The 21,619-nt window shown below is 40.4% G+C and overlaps 1 protein-coding gene across 1 annotated transcript; it reads left to right on the top strand.

Annotated features, from left to right (window-relative positions):
- The first annotated feature begins 6,403 nt into the window (after positions 1-6,403).
- Positions 6,404-9,755, top strand: LOC116932472. Its single transcript, XM_045175587.1, is given in 4 exon segments — positions 6,404-6,463; positions 6,465-6,899; positions 6,949-8,208; positions 8,976-9,755. Coding segments are annotated over 4 exon segments (2,535 nt in total).
- The last annotated feature ends 11,864 nt before the right edge of the window (positions 9,756-21,619 follow it).

Here is a 21,619-nt window from a genome sequence, read left to right as displayed (position 1 = left end):
TCAACGTACACTACTTCAAGGTCACGCGGAAACATTAATGAGAATTATCTGTTCACCTGCTTGCGACAATATGCCATCCAACGTTACTGGATCGAGTAAGCGGTTTTGTCGTCGATGGGAAATCTTTCTCGGTGTTAGGTTGATGTCGTTTTTGTTAAAGTGTAAAGTACACAACACGGATTTTTTTTGGGCATGAAACCCGGTGGGCAGAGTTTAAGCCATATCGAACGTCGAATTTCCTCCTTGGGAAAAGTAAAGAACGAAACATTTGGGTCACCTCTCTTCGAAATACAATTTTTGCACAACAGACACAAGGCATCTGACTACTGCGAATACAACACTTAAACTAAAATATTTTATGTTAGATAACAGTGAACCGGCTCTCATTTTACAGGGAAATATATCAAACCATGGTCAACAAGGATGTTCATGTGCGGTAACTAGAATTCCCGAGAATTCCCAAAAGACGGAACAGCCCCCCTTCATCTTGTTTAAACTTTAAAGGTTGCCGCCGTTGCCGACTATGTTACTGGCACCGGTCGGTAGGGGTGCTAGCGTAGCGCTGGTGAAGCGCGAAGGGTGATGGGGAGATAGTTTTAGGGTGGGTTGTGAACGGGTGAATAAATGGGGCGGCGTCGTCTGCTGGCTCTCCCATTGAGTTGGCCATCTCCTTATCTCTGGAACCATCCCTCTATGACTCTGCTCCCACTTTTGTTGTAGTATCTAGCGCTGACCACTATATGCCATGCCACCTAGAATGGCATATCCCCGCTATGCAGAGCCCCAATATAGCGGTCTTAGACACACACTTGTCCTTATAACATGGTGTCAGAAGTGTGCTCTCACAACTCGACGGTATTGAGTCGTAACCCCGTGGTCTGTGAGTATTGAGCTGCATCCTTCTTTATCGAACGCATCCTAAGTGTTGTTGAGCTGCATCCGTCTTTACCTCGTGCATCTTTTTGTCTTGCACCGTTTTATTGAAATGTCGTCTTCGTTAAGAGCTCCAGAACCTTTTTCTTTTGGGGCCAGTGATTTGGCGGCCCAGTGGGGTATTTGGCGTAGACAATTTTCGTGGTACTTGGTGGCTACAAATGCCGGCGCTAACGTGGATGAAGAGCAGATGGTGGGCGTCCTCATCACTCTTCTTGGCAGCGAGGGCCTCAAAATTTATGATACTTTTGTGTTCGCTCCAGCCACTGATGCCATTAAAATTACCCCAATGTTAGACAAGTTCACTGCCCATTTTGAGCCCCGACGTAGTGAGGTTTTTGAACGTTTTAAATTCCTGCGTCGTCATCAACTCACTGGTGAAACTTTTGATTCGTGGTTAATTGATCTCCGTGGTTTAGTAAAGTCGTGTGGCTATGGAACTGGTGTTGATTCGGTCTTACGAGACCAGATAGTGCTCGGTGTGGCTGATCCCTTAGTCCGTGAAAAACTGCTGTTTGAAAAAGATTTGTTACTCAACACTGCATGTGACATTGTGCGTGCGTGTGAGTCATCTAAAGCCCAGCTCAGCCAAATCAACACATCGTCGACAGCAGAAGCTGCTCACGCCATTCAGAGTCGACCAGGTAGCCGGAAGTTTGAAAAAAAACCGGAATCATCATTCAGAGCTCAGAATGAGCAGCAGCTGTCAACGAGTCAACGCTCATCCCAGTCGACAGGTTCAATAGATCGCCAGCAGTATTCCAAATGCAACAGTTGCGGTCGTCGGCACAGAAAAAATCAGCGCCGTGTTGCTAATGTTACGTGTTTTAATTGCGGTGTCGTCGGCCATGTATCAAGTTGCTGTCCTGATCCGCCAAAACCCCACCAGATGTCATCACGTCAAGCACCAAGTCCCGCGGCCAAAGTTCATGCTGTGGAGGAGGAGACGTACTGGATTCGTGATGTCGATCGGGGCGGTACGGCAATGGCCCTCCCGCGGTCAGTTGAAGAAAGTTACTACGTCTCTCATGCCATAACGTCATCTGGTAATGAGTCTGAGTGGCGCCAAGAAGTGACGGTAGATGGCGTTAAAGTTGACTTCAAGCTTGATTCGGGCACTATGTGCAACATTCTGCCGTATGAGTCATTTGCTCAGCTGCCCAAAACACGCCGCTGTCTTCGCCCTGGGCCCATTGTTCGCAGCTATCGTTCACAAGATGGCTTCTTGCGAGTGCTAGGATTGCACACAGCCAAAGTGGTTCATAAAGGCGCTTTGTTTGTTACCGACTTTGTCGTGGTTGATGAACCTGGCCTGCCACCCCTTCTAGGACTCCCATCTTGCGACAAACTAAACTTGATTCGGCGAGTCGATGCTGTTCAGTCGCCAGTTGAAGCTTCACTGCCACCAATCGTCGTGGAATTTATGGACGTCTTCACGGGATTAGGTAAATTACCTGTAGAACATGACATTAGGTTACTGTCAGGTACTAATCGCGTGGTTCCTGTTGTGTGTGCAGCCAGTCGACTTCCGTACCGGCTGGAGGGTCGAGTTTTCAAGAAATTGGACGAAATGGTCAACGAAAAAATCCTCACCCCCGTGCAAGAACCAACTGAGTGGGTCAGCCACATGATGGGGGTGGGAAAACCGGACGGTGATGTCCGTATTTGTCTGGACCCGTTTGAACTAAACAAGGCGATCCAACGTCAACATTTTGCCGTTCCCACCATTGAACAGCTGTTCAGCAAGTTGGGTAAGGCTCGATATTTTTGCAGCCTTGATGCTGCGTCTGGTTTCTATCAGATTCCTTTGTCTGATGCAGCGTCCTATCTGTGCACAATGGCCACTCCGAAAGGCCGTTATCGATTCCTCCGGCTGCCGTTTGGGTTGAAATCAGCCCCTGAAATTTATCTCCAAGTGATGAACGACTTGTTTGGAGACCTGCCCGGTGTACTAATCTACTTTGATGATTTCCTTGTAACGGGTGAAACGGAGAAGGAACTTCTCACCAACCTTCGTCAAGTATTTATACGTTGCCGTCTCCATGACTTGAAGCTTCAGTTAAAGTAGTGCAAATTCTTCCTCCAGGAGCTCCCATGGCTAGGCCATGTCATTGGTTAAGGAACTTTAAAGCCGGACCCTCTTAAAATTTCAGCAATTGTGGAAATGCCTGATCCAGCTTGTCCGGCAAATCCTATCCGTCTCCTGGGCATGGTGACATACCTGGACAAGTTCTGCCAAAATCTCGCGGGTCTGACAAGACCCTTACGTGACTTTCTCAAAGTAGACGCAGCGTAAGTGTGGGAGGAACCCCAGAAGATGGCCCTCAGTCAGCTGAAAAGTGCCTTGTCGTCTCTTCCAGTGCTACTTCTTTGTCCTTCTTCGTGGGTGGCCTGATCACAAGGCCCAGTGTCCGGTGGCCGTAAAACCGTTCTGGCCAGTACGCCACCACTTGTCTGAAGTTGATGGTCTGCTACTCAATGGCAGCCGTTTTGTTGTCCCAATCTCTTTGCGACAGGAGGTGTTAGCCGGCATTCATGACGGCCATTTCGGAGAAGTAAAGTGCGTTTTGAGAGTAAAGTCAGCCGTTTATTGGCCCGGGTGTGACGAGCAGATTCGTAATATGGTGGCCAGCTGCTCAACCTGCCAGGCTCATCGTCATCGCAATCCAGCCCCGCCACTTCGTCCGGTGCCTCTGCCGGCTCATGCGTTCCAGTGGGTGTCGGCTGATATTTGTTTTCATGATGGAGTCAACTACATACTGGTGGTCGACGCCTATAGTAAGTGGCCAGCTTGCGTTCCGTTGCGCACGTTGTCGTCTTCGTCCGTCATCGCCGAGATGGAGAGAATTTTTAGCGACTTCGGCGTTCAAGAAATGGTAATGTCGGACAACAGCTCCCAGTTTGATTGCGCCGAGTTTCGGGCATTTTGTGAGGACCGTGCCATTCGGTCCGTTACATCCAGCCCAACGTACGCACAGTCTAACGGGCTGGTGGAACGCCACATCCAAACAGTGAAAAAAAAACCTCGTGAAAATGTTTGCTGGTGGCCGGTCCCTGTGGGAAGCCTTGGCGGCGATTAGGTCCACTCCAATATCAGCCGATCTGCCGTCACCGGCAGTGCTACTACAAGGCCGCAACCTTCGTGGCAGCTTGCCATTTTTGCAGAATCGGCTAATTCCGCAGTTTGTGCCCGCCAAATTTGTTCACGGTCAGCTGCAACGTCGTCAAGCTACTGCTTGTTTTAATCATGGCGGCCGTCTAGATGTTCGGGTGTCGGCGCTCATTGTGGGTCAACGCGTCAGAGCGTTCATCTCGGGCATATAGTTGCCAGGTGCCGTTGAAGCTGTTTGCAGCGAACCGGACTCCTATGTCGTTCGGTTGGCAGACGGGCGAGCCTTTCGTCGGACGCGCCGTGACATCAATCTTGACAACTCACCATCGGCAGGATTGGCCATTGGTCAACAGAGTGGCGGTGCTGCTGTAATCCCATCTGCTGTTCGCGGTTATCGCCCCGCCCCTACTAGTCGTCTGCTACCGGCCCTGTCTTGGTCTCCACCTAGTCCGCCTGCCCGTGCTGTGAATGGTCAAAGTGCCCGGCCATTTACGGTAGCTCTGGGTCGACCGTCAATGGTGCCATTGCTTCCGCCAGTAGTTGTCATCCCAGCGCCCGTCCCGGCAACCCCAGCGAGGCCACGTGCGTCGTCCGTCTCGGCCGGCCAGCGTGCTGCTATCCAGCTGCCCTCTGCCCAGTCGCCCCTGACTGCGTCAATTCCGTTGGCCGTCGCACCTCATCGTCCTGGCTCGACACGCTCTGGTCGCCCTTACCTCAAGCCTTGTTAACTGTCTGTCTTTAGTTCAGTTTCCGTTGTACTTACTGCTTCAACTGGTGCAAATTGTGGCTGTTTTGCACTACGTTTGCTTGTTTGTTGGGTCGCTTGTTTAATTCGCCGTGTGTTTCTCATTCCTATTAATTTTCTCTCCATGTTTCATTCGACTCATGGTTGGTTCTCATCACATTGTTCATGTCATAGCGTGTTCTCGTCTCATTGTTCGTTTCATTGTGTTTATTGTCTTGTTTGGCATGTTAGTTCACGTCATTCATTTGTTCGTGTAAAGAATCGATATCTTAACTTACAAAGAACCTTGAGAGTTCAACTTCTCAGGACAACACTTGTTATTGTCACAAAACAATACAGGAAGTTAACTCGAGAAAGACCCCTACTCGTGACCCTTAATCAGATTGCCCATCTAGCTAGTCTAGAATATTCCCCTACTTGTCACTAGGGCAAGGTTACCGCTTTCTTTAGTTGACCGCTAGAAAACGCTTCACTTGACCTCCAAGAAAATGCCACTCTGAGAGGTAATAAATACGACTAACGAAGAAGAAACAGGGAGACTTTTTGACAGACTGTTCCCCACTTAACGTGTACTAGTGTGTTATTCCTTTCATCAAACCAACCATTCTTCTCTCCTGTTCTTTCATCATCGTACATCCTTCCTCTCCGTGGGTTGTAGCAGAGAAATGCGGTAAATACAAAACTCGAATTAAAATCTAACTTCTTCGTTAATAGTCTACGCAGTCACATGCGGAAAACTTTTACACTGGTGGCAGCGATCTATCTAAACTTGCATGCTATATTATCCTTCAAACGTATTGTATTTCACAAATCACGTCAGGTGCAGTCTCCAATTTATTGGATGTAAAAATTCACAGCCAACGACGTTTATGTATTTTTGTCTCCAGAACCCTCGTGTGGTGGGTACCGAATGAACAAGGTTTACCGCTCCTTGTGTCATCTCGAAGCGGCTTTCGAAAGGTTTAGCGACCGTAGTAACACGGCGTGAATCTTGTCAGTCGGATAGGGATTGGCTAACGAGTAATTTTCTGGCTTTCAGAAAAATGCGTACGGGCAAATCGACAGACTTTCTTTTGACTATGTTAAACGAAAGCAGAAGAAAATAACCCTCCATTATATAAAGCTGGGGGAATATTGTGCACTACACATTTGTATAGCGGTTTTGTTGACCCACAGCCAACTCTGCCATTTTTTCTCGAAGATTTTTTTCCCGATTGATAACAGTTTTGTTGATTCACAACCGACACAGCCAATCTTTTTCAACATACTTTTTTACAATGGATAGCATTTTTTGATAGCCACAGGTAACTCTGGCCTTTTTATAATTTATATATATATATATAAATGCAATGCTGTTCAGACCAAGAACTTGAACGGTTAAAGTCTAAATTTTTTTGTTTTATAATTTTGAATCAGCAGCGTTGGTCCAAGTAACATGACCAAGGCCCAGATAAGCAAATAAAAAAAAAAAAAAAAAAAAGCAATCTTTTTTCGCAAACAAATCAAAAGGGGGAACACAACGCCTCTTTAACAAAACCTGAATCATTTTTAGCAAAAAGAAAGTATAAAACTAAGGCAAAAGGACGGTCAACCGACGGCCATTTTTTAGTGGAATGTCAGAAACCCCTAAAGAGAAATTAGGTACAACAGCCTTTCTAAAAAACATAGGGAAAACGGGTTTTGAATACATTATCTCCTAAACAATTTAAGCGAACACCAAAAGTAAAAGAAACAAAACCAGAAGAGGCAGAAAATAGCGAGTCAGAAGACTATCAAACAGGCAGTTCAGAAACAGAATACGAAACCGAAGAAAAATTGCCAGGAAAAGACGAACAACCGACAGACGACACACGTTGGGAAAATTCAAAAGGGAAAGCATTAAGGCGAACACCTCCCCCTACAGAGAGACTTTACCCGCAGCTATCTGAGGTTGAAGAGAAAGAGATTGAAAATTCAGAATCAGAAGAAGATCTACCTGAAATAGACGAGGAAGATAAAGATCGGGCAGAATTAAAGAAACCGAAAAGAAAGGCACGCAAAGTACATATTAAGGGACAGCCACCAACTCGGTGGAGTAGTCGTAACAAACATAAAGCTAAAGTGCATCAAGTAGAAGAGAGTAAGCAGACCCAAAAAACTACAGAAAACAACGAAACAGAAGGGAGAGAAGAAAAAAACAGAAGAGGAGAACGAAAGCGAGAACCCTAGTGATAGTGAGAACGAAGAAAAAGATAACGAAAATCTCGCGTCAACAGAGGAGGCGGACGAAAAACCAGTCCGTCGACCAGAGAAAGAAAAAAGCGCAAAAGAAAAAGAAATAAAAACAGAGAGAAACAGGCCGATATCCCCCAGCTATCACAAACAGTTAGACCAATCCATCCAGACAGGGAAGAAACCCTTGGTAGGGGAAACACCGAGAATGGATTATCAAAGTCACTACGATCACATGTATCGTTGCATGAAAGCGGGAGGGGCGTCAAAGGAAGAAGCGCACATGGGCGCCAAAGCCGCCGCAAAACAGATAGTGAAATCAATGAACGAAATTAAGGAAGAGCAAAGAGAAAAAACAAGCGAGAAATCTTGCCCAATAGATACAAGTCAAAGCTATTATTTAAGCCAAAAGCTATTGTTAAATCAACAACAACAAACGGTTTCCCTCCTTGCTCAAGTGCCAGCTTTTAATGGATTAGGTTCGACGAAATTTGAGGACTGGATCAAACATTTTGATGCAGTCATGAATACTTCAGAGTTTGAAGAAGGCAGGAAAATAAAGTTGCTATGCTCCAAACTTTTTGGTTCGGCGACCGACTGCGTAACGACTTTCCAGTTGCGCTATCCAAGAGAGGCAAAGGATTTCTCAAAAATAAAACAATGCCTACAAGAACGGTACCATGGAGGAGACAGTAGAAAAATCTATTTGACCGAATATAACAATTGTATTCGCAACCCTGGAGAATCAATTAGGGATTATGCTTGTCGCATACAAAAACTTTTTTCGTTTGCTTACCCGACGAAAGAGGGTAAATGGGTAGACCTCGAAATGAGAGAACAGCTGATAATGGACAAATTTTGGGGGGGATTAAAACCCAATCTTCGAGAACGGATGAGCTTCAAAGAATTTAAAAATTCAGATAGTTTGATAAAAGCCACGGAAAATTGCGCGGCTATATTGAACGAAGCTAAATTAGAAAGACTAAACGTAGAATTCATTAATGCAGTCGCATCAAACTCAAATGCCATCTCTTCAAGCGAAACAAAAGGGAAATTGTCAGAACTAGAAGCAACGTTAAAAAACAATCAAACATTAATGAGTGAATTGATGCAACAAAACCAAGAAACCGCTCAACTATTGAATAAAGTCGTACAAGCACAGACCCAAACGAATTTTCGCTCACAACCTGCTTTTCAGCCCCAAACCGCTTTTCAGCCTCAATCCGTTTTTCAGTCCCAAACCGGTTTCCAGCCCCAGCCAGTATTCCAAGCTCAAGCTGTTCTCCCAGCTCGGTCCATCCCGCAATCCCAACAACCACAGAACTGCGTTAGTCAGTTCGAACAAAACCCCCAAGGATCTCAACAACAAAATTCGGGAAGTCTATTCGGACAAAGACAACTATCCCAAAGCGACCGAAATACCCAAGCGGGTTGGAACCCACCAGGCCCAAAATACTGTGCATATTGCAAAACGAACACACATCTTACGGCGATGTGTAGTTGGGGCCCCGGGGGTCCTAGATGTTTTAAATGCAAACAAAATGGGCATGTGCAGCGTGAATGTCCAGACTCGCAACCGAAACATAATCAAACATACGGTCCACTCCTACAAAATAATGCAGGTCAATTGAACCCGTTTGACCAGGGAAACTAAAAACCACCTTTTGCAATGTTGGGAACAAAGGTGGGCCTTGTCCAAAGCCCCGACAAAATGTTAATGAGGTCAGAGAAAGTAGAAAAAATAAAATACCCCAACTAAAGCTACAAGTCGGTGACGTAAATTTTTTTGTTCTTTTGGATAGTGGTGCGGGTAGAAGCTTAATAAAAACGGAAATTTTGCAACGAATCGGAAATCAAATCAAAAACTTTAGTACTGATGCCCCGGTAGAACTCTTCGGTTTAGAAAACACTAGACTTAGAACAAGAGGGACAGTTACCCTCGAGATGAATGTATTAGGCGATGATCTTCTGCAGGAGTTCATTGTCGTAGATAGAATCAATGAAGATTGTATCTTGGGTTTAGACGCGCTCTACGAGCACAAATTTATTATAGATGGGAGCGAGAGAACAATATACCGTGTCAAAGAAACAAAGGAACACACGGCCTCTGCGCCAGCCATAATTACAAAAAACAGGATCACGATCAAGCCCTTTAGTGCCACTGTCATTGAATCCGATGGGGAAGGCGGGAAACTTCCACAGAATATTACATGTTATTTAGAAAGAGGGCCGGGATTACACAGTGGGTTACGAGTGGACCCCTTCGTCTGCAGTGTTAACGATTTAACCGTTTTTTCCGTAGTTTTAATTAACGAAACCAATGAACCAATCACTGTTCCAAAATTTCAAGTCATTGGAAGAATAGTATTTGAAAGAACAAAAAAAGAAAGCATCAATTTTTGTGAGACAGAAGAACAATCTCCTGTCGATGTAGATTTCAGCGAAAACTTACCCTTAACAATAGCAGAAGCAGATCGAACTTCTTTGGTCGAATTTTTAAAAACTAATATTACAATGTTTGCATCTAAAGCGGACGAATTAGGAAAAACAGGACTAGTTAAACACCACATTAACACGGAAGGACAAGGGCCCATTCGATTAAGACCCTATCGGATTCACAACAACAATAAAAAGGAATTAGAAAGTATTTTGCAAGAGTTATTAGTTAATAAAATAATAAAGCCGTCCGTGTCTCCATGGGCCGCACCTGTAGTTTTAGTTAAAAAGAAAAGCGGGGGATCAGATTGTGCATAGATTACAGAAAACTAAACCAGATAACAAAAAAGACTCGTTTCCGCTGCCAAGAATCGATGACGTTCTTGACTTACTTCACGGACAACAGTACTTTAGCACACTTGATTTAGCGTCAGGGTACTGGCAAATTGAAATGGATGACAGTTCCAAGGAAAAAACTGCTTTTATAGTAGATAACAACTTGTATGAGTGGAACCGGCTAGCATTCGGATTGACGAACGCGCCGGGGACATTCCAACGTCTAATGAACTTTGTGTTACGCTCAGTGATTGGCGAAATCTGTTTAGTCTATCTAGATGATATAATAGTTTTCTCGAAAACCAAGGAGGAGCATCTTCTCAACTTGGAGAGAATCTTTGACCTTTTAAAAGAAGCTAATCTTAAACTTCGCCTATCTAAATGTAAATTTATGTGTGAATCTGTGCAGTATTTGGGACATGTCATCTCAGAAAGTGGAATCACTCCTGATCCCGAGAAAATTGAGCGACTAAAAAATTATGACAGGCCGAAAACAGTAGTGGAAACCCAATCATTCTTAGGACTTGCATCTTATTACAGACGGTTTATAAAAAATTTTGCAGATATAGCCCACCCGCTAATCGAGCTTACAAAAAAAACAAAGAACAGAGTTAACAAGAAAGGGGAGAAAGTACCAGTAACATGTAAGGAAGAAAGTAAAAGCAGTAATTTTGAATGGGGAGAAGAGGAGCAAAAAGCCTTTGAGACACTACGCGAATGTCTCATAACGCCGCCTATTGTTGCATTTCCTGATTTTAACAAAGAATTTTTAATTTTTACCGATGCCAGTAACTACGGTATTGGAGCGGTCCTAAGCCAAATTCAGAATGATCAAGAAGTGGTCAATGCGTATTCTAGTAGACATCTAAACAATGCCGAACGTAACTATTCAGCAATAGAGCGCGAGGCATTAGCAATCGTTTATGGGATAAAAAGTTATCGTCACTACATACAGGATGAAATGTTCGAGATCGTTAGTGATCACAGACCACTCCAATGGCTGGAATCTCACAAGAATGAGAATAGTCGGTTGGGAAGATGGTCGATTGCGTTATCTGCAGCAAAATACAGGATTAGATATAAACCTGGGAAAGAACACAACAACGCTGATTTCTTCTCTCGTATTCGCGTTGTAGCAATCGAAGAACGTTCGGATTTTACAAAAAAAATTTATAGAAGAGCAGAAGAAAGACGAGCTGTGCGCAAAGATAATAAACTATTTGAATGAAGGAACCCTATCAGAAATGGATGAATTAGAAAACCCTGATTGGGTGAAAGAAATAGGAACTTTTCGAATCGACAGCGGAGTACTGAGAAGGGATTTCTATCTTGCCTCAAAGAAAAGAAGAAAATATGTACAGGAGCAAACCGTTGTGCCCTATTCCCTGAGAAAGAGTGTAGTTAAAGAATACCATGATTCTCTGTTAGCGGGACATCTAGCGTTTCTACGCACATAATTTAGAGTTAGGGACAAATTCTATTGGCCAGACATGTTAAAAGATATAAAAAACTATTGCAAATCGTGTGAAGTTTGTGCATTACAAAGACGCGTAGTAACCAGAGCTTTTCTGAATCCTCTTGAAATAGCGACGGCCCCATTTGAAGTTATAGGCATGGATTTTCTAGGGCCAATCAAACCCGAATCCTTGAACGGAAATAAATATGTACTGGTAATGACTGATGCTTTTTCAAAATGGACAGAGGTCGTAGCGTTGCAAAACCAAACGGCCGAAACGACTTGCCGGGCCCTGATGGACAAGATTGTACAGTGCCGGTCCACTTATACGACCACTTGGTGCAGCGGTCGTATAACCGGATGGTCGCATGACTGGTCGGACGCTATTGTAGTGATTAGCAGGTGACGACTGATTTTAATTTGATATGATGCGATATCGTTTGGCTTGTCTCAGTACAAAAGTGTATGAAATATTAAAAATGTAGGCTCAAATCAAATAGAAACAAGACTAGACAAAATACGCCTAGCATTAAGAGTCTTGTTACGCGGATATACATTTTCTTTTACTTTTCCCATTCTTCACAAGTACAATAGCGATGCGTTCTGATCCACTTACAACAGAACACTGGCTGACGTAACGCACTTTTGTTCAAAAAAGTTCAGCCCTCTCACCTTAATGAAAGTCAATAGTCATTAAAAAAATAGACCTCGAAAAGGGATTAAAATAATGCAACTGTCGGTACATTTAGCGGCATAAAAGTTTGAACAGGGGCTGTTCGCGCCAAAAAGTGGTGCAAGCAGAAGGGTGGTCGTATAACCGGGTTGGTCGTATGAGTAGGCGGTCGTATGAGTAGGCGGTCGTATAAGTGGACCGGCACAGTACTGTATCACGGCCCACCCAAAACTATCATTACTGATAGGGGCTCCAATTTTACCTCCCAATTATTCAACAGTTTGTGTAAAGAATTGAAAACGAAACATAAGACTACGACAGCCTATCATCCCCAATCGAATGGTATGACAGAGCGCTTCAACAAAACTGTAGTAGAAATGATTCGTAAATATATAGATGATGGTTACGAACATTGGGAGGAAGTATTGGGACCAATGGCATCAGCCTACAGGAATTCAGTCCACTCTTCTACAATGGAGAGCCCCTATTTTTTAATAATGGCAAAAGATCCAAACATGGTCATTGATCGATTTTTAATCCCAGAAACAGAATTGATCACTCCGCAGGATTACAAAAGCCAAACAATGAAACGCTTAAGAGAAGGTTTTGCACTAGCTAGACAGAATTTGTTAGACGCCAGGGTTCGACAAAAAATTCAATATGACAAAAGAGCAAAAGAAAAAAACTTTCAACTAGGAGACAGAGTACTACTAGACGTAAGAGTGACTAAGTTAGGCACGAGCAAAAAGCTCAATCCTAGATATCAAGGCCCATACAGAATTTCTAAAGTCCACTCAAACGGAACTGTAGAAATACGTTCCTACAATGGCACGAGAACTCAACTCACCCATGTAAATCGGTTAAAGGCGCTAACTGAATGTATGGTATGGCGTGATGAGGAATGGGTCGACTTTGAAGATCTAAGAACCATTGGGTTTAGAGTAACAAGGCCAGATGACGAATCCAACAATAACAGGTCAGACGAAGAACCAGAAGAAGAATCTGACGAAGATGAGACAGAAAATTTTGATTTCGAGAATGAGAATGGCCTAATCACGGCAAGCCCCGAAACAGGTCAACAACCAGGAACCTTTGGCTACGGCAACCCCTTTTTAGAAATTGAAGTCCCTAACGAGATCTGGTGCGACCCAAAAAAAATTCGGAACGAAGAAACTAATAACGCACAGAAAGAGATAGAGATACAAGTGCAATCAAACGGTACTAAGCGAGAAAAAAGGTCACGAGTCGCGACCCGTCTTCCCGAAAAATTTAGAGATTTTGACATGAGAACATAAAATTTCTTTATAATTAAAGCTATCACTATTGGAACTTACTTTTCGTGGGAGTTCTGGAAAGGTTGGATTAGAATGGTGAACAGCGTCTGAACTAGTTCTACAGAACAAAAAGTTTTTATACGAAGTTCGTGAAGGTTGAACTACAAAAGGGCTGAAACGTTTGAAGGGTATGTCCGTTCGTTAGACGTCCAAGGAGAAATTACATAGAACAGATGGGCGTATAAAAATGTGTGTTACGTAATAACAAAGGGTAGGTAAAAAACAAAATTACCCTCCAAATTAAAAAAAAAAAACCCTTATGTATTCTTGCACACCACAGCCGAGTTCGTCAACGAAGAATCTAGCGTGACAAATTTCGTTCAAGTCAGTTGAAGCGTGCGGGAGGTTTTAAGAAATCCCGAAAATTTGAAATTAGCGCCCAAAACAACGATGAAGCTCCTTCCCACTAGTAGTAGAAATCTGCCCCTTGATTAAAAAAAAGTGAAAAATAAAAAAAAAGCACATTATGTATTCTTTTGCACACCACAGCCGAATTCGTCAACAACGAACCTAGCGTGACTAATTTCGTTCAAATCAGATGAAGCATGCGGGAGTTTTTTCAGAAATCCCGAAAACTTGACCCTGGTTTATTTTTATTTAGCTATTGTTTGTGCAGGCTGGTCGCGCACTATCTCGTCTATGCTTTGCGACGAATCGCGCAGCCACTTTTTCTACTGAGGAAAGTCGACTCTTATCGACTGTCTATAAGAGTCGACTTCTCCATTAGAGTGTGCCTTTTTGAATGCTAGGTTGAATTTTTGCTTTTTCTACTGAGGACAAGTCGACTCTTATCGACTGTCTATAAGAGTCGACTTCTCCATTAGAGTGTGCCTTTTTGAATGCTAGGTTGAATTTTTGCTTTTTCTACTGAGGACAAGTCGACTCTTATCGACTGTCTATAAGAGTCGACTTCTCCATTAGAGTGTGCCTTTTTGAATGCTAGGTTGAATTTTTGCTTTTTCTACTGAGGACAAGTCGACTCTTATCGACTGTCTATAAGAGTCGACTTCTCCATTAGAGTGTGCCTTTTTGAATGCTAGGTTGAATTTTTGCTTTTTCTACTGAGGACAAGTCGACTCTTATCGACTGTCTATAAGAGTCGACTTCTCCATTAGAGTGTGCCTTTTTTAATGCTAGCTTGTATTTTTGTACTGATTATTGTATTTACTTGTTTGAATGTAGGGTTTGAATGTAAAACGTTTGCAGAACAAATATATTTTAAATTCTCGTGTGTATTTTTTATGAACGGTTGATTTTAAAGGTAAATTTAATAAAGGTGATACTCTCACTTGGTGCTGGACTAGTGATGCTTAGGATACATTACAAAAGTGGTACAGGAATATACATAACTGAAGCTTTATTTAATTAAAACGTAAACAGCATTTGTTAATATATATTTAGATCTAATTTAATCTAGATTGTGCGAAAAGTTGCTCGCTAACCAATGGACAAAGTGGTAATCGACTCTTATTGACTAGTTGATGCTTATAGAGTAGTCGATGCTTATGGAGTAGTCGATGCTTATGGACTAGTCGATGCTTATGGACTAGTCGATGCTTATGGACTAGTTTGTATTCTGTTAATTGTTTATAATTATTATATCAAACTTTTTAACTACGGAAATACGGAATATTTTTTAAATAATCTTTGGTAATTTTATAAATTGATGTTAATTTATTAATTCTGGAACAACTCCTTTCCGTTGCTCTTGGCAAAAACCATTGACGGACCTTGAACTTTGGCAACTCGGCAACTCTGCATCGATCATCAAGAATTCAAGAGTAATAAAAATATTACAAACTCATTAGAGAGATAATAAAAAATCGCTTAAAGTATTTCCGAATCATAATGGAAGATGAAAATGCTGATGATGAAATAGCCTCAAATGAAAGAAACCTGAATAAAAAATTAATTAAAAGAGGATTTCAACAACCAGAAATCAGTCGGTACATTAAAGATGTTTCTTCTGCCAATTACAACACCAACAAGCACCGAATGATTCGAATCATGTTTATTGTAATGAAATTAAAGCTGGAACATAATTTACATAATACGAAATAATCTACTTTAAAAAACTAGGCTAACCAGCTTGCCAGAGACGCCGGTGTTGAATTACTCATTTTTGGGTATTTCCCAAATGTTACTGTGGGAAGTTGTGCAGCATGGGCATTTGGTGAAGAGACTAAAAATATTGTTACGAAACCAACAGCCAAATCATTTCTTAAACATTGGGAGAATGTTTTTTCATTAAAAGAAGCTATATTGTGACAAATTTGTTATTTAATTATAGTGAGATAATAGAATTTTTCTCCTAGATATACGTCAAAATCCAGCCAAGGCCAATGTTGATGTTGACAATGAAGAACCACAAACTGAAAATGTTGACAATGAAGAACCACAAACTGAAAATGTTGAAAATGAAGAACGACAAGGTGAAAATGTTGATGTTGACAATGAAGATGATCCACAAACTGAAAATGTTGAAAATGAAGAACGAGAAGCTGAAAATGAAGAACCACAAACTGAAAATGTTGAGTTAAACAAAGAAAAAGAAGTTGTCGTTGTTCAAGTATCACTCAACGAAACAGACACAGCGGAAGTCAACAAGAACACCAAAACCGAAATTTTTAAACTGAGACGACTTAAAATTTGTACAATCAATTATTGTACACTGAAATAAAGAAAATTTCACCAATTTCGAGTATTTTTTCCATTGCATTTTATTCATTTGAGCATAAGGGATGGGTTGTAATTAATAAAGGTCGCGATTCTGGTTAGTTCGATACTACCGAAAAACTGTTATGGCGTATCTTATAATGGGAGGCGTTATAAAACCATAAAAGTCTCTAAAAAAATACTCTACCTATGGCTTGTATTAGTTTTTCATCAAATCGTGGTCTAATGGTGGAGCCGACAGGCTTTCAACTACGGTGTTCGTAGTTTGGTTCCCGGCATAGTCAAATTTCCTATTTTACTCAAATGCTGTCGATTATCGACGATGTTAACGTCGGCTTCGAATCAATATATTATTAATTTTCATTTTATTAACTCCAAATTATGTTTATGAGAACTAAATCAATGAAATATAACGCCGCTATAACGTACAATTTATTTCCTTGTATAAATAGTTGATTGATAAATTAATTACAAAGATTTATTAAAAGATAACCTAGCCCTAAGTTTATTATCTCTTTGTAAAACCGCGTAAAAAAATGGCCGTCGCCATGCTCGTCGAGGATTGGTCAATAGACATTTACAAATTAAACATTTAAAAACATGTTATAAAATCCATTTCTTTGCATCAAAGCATTCTTCGTGACACAAGGATCACGAAAATATAAATATTTACTATGTTTATTAGTGTTAAATGGGCAAACGAAGAGCCCAAAGTCTCGGTGTGTAAGCTTGTCTCCCCCCTCTAATAATGTAAAAATTTTAATCATCAATAACTGCTACAATTGAAGTCGGAAAGTTTTTATTTTTACGGGAATCGAAAGATCTCGTTGAGCTCTTTCGATTTCTGTAAAATTTAATACGAAAAATATGAATGGAAAAAGTTTCGAACAAGAATTTTATTTTCCGTCTTTTCGGTTAGATCCAGTTATAGTCTAGATCGAAAAAACCGAAAAAGTTTTTCATGTTCAAAGATTTTTTTCCTTATAAATATTCGATATTAAATTTTACAGAAATCGAAAGAGCTCAACGAGATCTTTCGATTCCCGTAAAAATAAAAACTTTCCGACTTCAATTGTAGCAGTTATTGATGATTAAAATTTTTACATTATTAGAGGGGGGAGACAAGCTTACACACCGAGACTTTGGGCTCTTCGTTTGCCCATTTAACACTAATAAACATAGTAAATATTTATATTTTCGTGATCCTTGTGTCACGAAGAATGCTTTGATGCAAAGAAATGGATTTTATAACATGTTTTTAAATGTTTAATTTGTAAATGTCTATTGACCAATCCTCGACGAGCATGGCGACGGCCATTTTTTTACGCGGTTTTACAAAGAGATAATAAACTTAGGGCTAGGTTATCTTTTAATAAATCTTTGTAATTAATTTATCAATCAACTATTTATACAAGGAAATAAATTGTACGTTATAGCGGCGTTATATTTCATTGATTTAGTTCTCATAAACATAATTTGGAGTTAATAAAATGAAAATTAATAATATATTGATTCGAAGCCGACGTTAACATCGTCGATAATCGACAGCATTTGAGTAAAATAGGAAATTTGACTATGCCGGGAACCAAACTACGAACACCGTAGTTGAAAAGCCTGTCGGCTCCACCATTAGACCACGATTTGATGAAAACTAATACAAGCCATAGGTAGAGTATTTTTTTAGAGACTTTTATGGTTTTATAACGCCTCCCATTATAAGATACGCCATAACAGTTTTTCGGTAGTATCGAACTAACCAGAATCGCGACCTTTATTAATTACAACCCATCCCTTATGCTCAAATGAATAAAATGCAATGGAAAAAATACTCGAAATTGGTGAAATTTTCTTTATTTCAGTGTACAATAATTGATTGTACAAATTTTAAGTCGTCTCAGTTTAAAAATTTCGGTTTTGGTGTTCTTGTTGACTTCCGCTGTGTCTGTTTCGTTGAGTGATACTTGAACAACGACAACTTCTTTTTCTTTGTTTAACTCAACATTTTCAGTTTGTGGTTCTTCATTTTCAGCTTCTCGTTCTTCATTTTCAACATTTTCAGTTTGTGGATCATCTTCATTGTCAACATCAACATTTTCACCTTGTCGTTCTTCATTTTCAACATTTTCAGTTTGTGGTTCTTCATTGTCAACATTTTCAGTTTGTGGTTCTTCATTGTCAACATCAACATTGGCCTTGGCTGGATTTTGACGTATATCTAGGAGAAAAATTCTATTATCTCACTATAATTAAATAACAAATTTGTCACAATATAGCTTCTTTTAATGAAAAACATTCTCCCAATGTTTAAGAAATGATTTGGCTGTTGGTTTCGTAACAATATTTTTAGTCTCTTCACCAAATGCCCATGCTGCACAACTTCCCACAGTAACATTTGGGAAATACCCAAAAATGAGTAATTCAACACCGGCGTCTCTGGCAAGCTGGTTAGCCTAGTTTTTTAAAGTAGATTATTTCGTATTATGTAAATTATGTTCCAGCTTTAATTTCATTACAATAAACATGATTCGAATCATTCGGTGCTTGTTGGTGTTGTAATTGGCAGAAGAAACATCTTTAATGTACCGACTGATTTCTGGTTGTTGAAATCCTCTTTTAATTAATTTTTTATTCAGGTTTCTTTCATTTGAGGCTATTTCATCATCAGCATTTTCATCTTCCATTATGATTCGGAAATACTTTAAGCGATTTTTTATTATCTCTCTAATGAGTTTGTAATATTTTTATTACTCTTGAATTCTTGATGATCGATGCAGAGTTGCCGAGTTGCCAAAGTTCAAGGTCCGTCAATGGTTTTTGCCAAGAGCAACGGAAAGGAGTTGTTCCAGAATTAATAAATTAACATCAATTTATAAAATTACCAAAGATTATTTAAAAAATATTCCGTATTTCCGTAGTTAAAAAGTTTGATATAATAATTATAAACAATTAACAGAATACAAACTAGTCCATAAGCATCGACTAGTCCATAAGCATCGACTAGTCCATAAGCATCGACTACTCTATAAGCATCAACTAGTCAATAAGAGTCGATTACCACTTTGTCCATTGGTTAGCGAGCAACTTTTCGCACAATCTAGATTAAATTAGATCTAAATATATATTAACAAATGCTGTTTACGTTTTAATTAAATAAAGCTTCAGTTATGTATATTCCTGTACCACTTTTGTAATGTATCCTAAGCATCACTAGTCCAGCACCAAGTGAGAGTATCACCTTTATTAAATTTACCTTTAAAATCAACCGTTCATAAAAAATACACACGAGAATTTAAAATATATTTATTCTGCAAACGTTTTACATTCAAACCCTACATTCAAACAAGTAAATACAATAATCAGTACAAAAATACAAGCTAGCATTAAAAAAGGCGCACTCTAATGGACAAGTAGACTCTTATAGACTAGTCGATAAGAGTCGACTTGTCCTCAGTAGAAAAAGCAAAAATTCAACCTAGCATTCAAAAAGGCACACTCTAATGGAGAAGTCGACTCTTATAGACAGTCGATAAGAGTCGACTTGTCCTCAGTAGAAAAAGCAAAAATTCAACCTAGCATTCAAAAAGGCACACTCTAATGGAGAAGTCGACTCTTATAGACAGTCGATAAGAGTCGACTTGTCCTCAGTAGAAAAAGCAAAAATTCAACCTAGCATTCAAAAAGGCACACTCTAATGGAGAAGTCGACTCTTATAGACAGTCGATAAGAGTCGACTTTCCTCAGTAGAAAAAGTGACTGCGCGATTCGTCGCAAAGCATAGACGAGATAGTGCGCGACCATGTTGTGTTTGTGAATGGTTTGTTGTTCATCCCCTTGTAGCAGACGAATTTCTGGCAGCAAACGAAATTCTTCGGCTAAAAGAGACGAGCAACTTACAAACAAAAATAAAATAAAAATAAAGTAGATAGAACTGGAGCTAGAAAAAAATATTGGGAAATGAAAAGATGAATAGGGTACCCACTGCTAGGAAGAAAAGGGGGAAATCTAAATTATAGTTATAAAAACTTAATTTTTAACGTGAAGAAGATGGTTTCTCCATAAGACGCTGCAGCCGCAGCAGACCAACTTGGACACAAATGAGATTTTCGCATTTGTAGAAAACGCGCAACGCAGGATGTTTTACTGCTCTATAGACTAGTCGATGCTTTCGGCTTCGAATCGATTTATTATTAATTTTAATTTTAATAACTCCAAATTCTGTTTATGAGAACTAAATCAATGAATATAACGTAAATTTTATTTCCTTGTATAAATGGTTGATTGATAAATTAATTAAAAAGATTAATTAAAAGATAACCTAGCCCTAAGTTTCACATACCTTTGTAAAAACCGCGTAAAAAATGGCCGCCGTCATGCTCGTCGAGGATTGGTCAATAGACATTTACAAATTAAACATAAAAAACACGTTATAAAATCTTTTTTTCGCATCAAAGCATTCTTCGTGAAACAAGGATCACGAAAATATAAATATTTACTATGTTTATTAGTGTTAAATGGGCAAACGAACAGCCCAAAGTCTCGGTGTGTAAGCTTGTCTCCCCCCCCCCTCTAATAATGTAAAAAATTTAATAGTTAATAACTCCTACAATTTAAGTCAGAAAGGTTTTATTTTTACGGGAATCGAAAGATCTGGTTGAGCTCTTTCGATTTCTGTAAAATTGAATATCGAGTATTTATAAGGAAAAAAATCTTTGAACATGAAAAACTTTTTCGGTTTTTCGATCTAGACTATAACTGGACCTAACCGAAAAAACGGAAAATAAAATTCTTGTTCGAAATTTTTTCCATTCATATTTTTCGCATTAAATTTTACAGAAATCGAAAGAGCTCAACGAGATCTTTCGATTCCCGTAAAAATTATAACTTTCCGACTTAGAAGCGACTTATTGAGCAGCTCAACTACAGGTTGACGATAAAACGCACCCTAACATGACCAAATCAAAGCCCTGGTGGCGACGGTGGCCACTTTGGCCATAAGAAAAACTGTAGGCGCGGATATGTACTACTTAGTACATATTCCCTCGCGACCAGCCTGCGGGGCACAGTGGTGGAAACTAGAATCAGAGTCATCTATCGAGAAAAACTGAGTCATTCAACGGTCATTGTCGGTGTTTCTTTTCAAGCTTGAATTTTTCTGGTGTCGTCTGCTCCAGCGTTTCCCTTATCACTGTTGTGATTGGCTGTTGAAGTTTTCAAACATGTTTCCTGATTGGTGCATACATCACACACCCGCTGGAGGCTCTGACTGCTATTTCCGAAATTAGACACAACGACAGACGATTCCCCCCATGTCGTGAACCAACCAGGGTTCTATGACTCTGGCACCCATGAAAGACGGTAATGTTCGCCCCGGCGACTAGGGCTCGGTCCCGATAACATTCTAATCGGGGACGTCACTAAGCTTCCCCGATTTAAATGAATCGGAGAAGTTCGGTGTGGGGATTTCTTTTTTCGGTGCGGAACGGTGCTATAATCGGTGCTGCACCGATATCAAAATCACACAAAGTGTGCATTACAAACTCTAATGTTATTTGTTTTTGCAACCCGGGGCACAACAATATTGAAAACCCATGACAGCCCTACAGAAAAGATTTTTTTTTAAATACAAGAAATGTGATCTGGAAACAGAAATTGCTACTCATACTAACTAAGATACCTAGCAATTAACTGACACAAAAAAAATTGAAAA

The sequence above is a fragment of the Daphnia magna genome, linkage group LG6 (genome assembly GCF_020631705.1).
Source record: "Daphnia magna isolate NIES linkage group LG6, ASM2063170v1.1, whole genome shotgun sequence".
NCBI classification, from domain to species: domain Eukaryota; kingdom Metazoa; phylum Arthropoda; class Branchiopoda; order Diplostraca; family Daphniidae; genus Daphnia; species Daphnia magna.
Note: the sequence above shows the minus strand (reverse complement) of the source record. Positions and strands in the feature narration are given on the sequence as shown.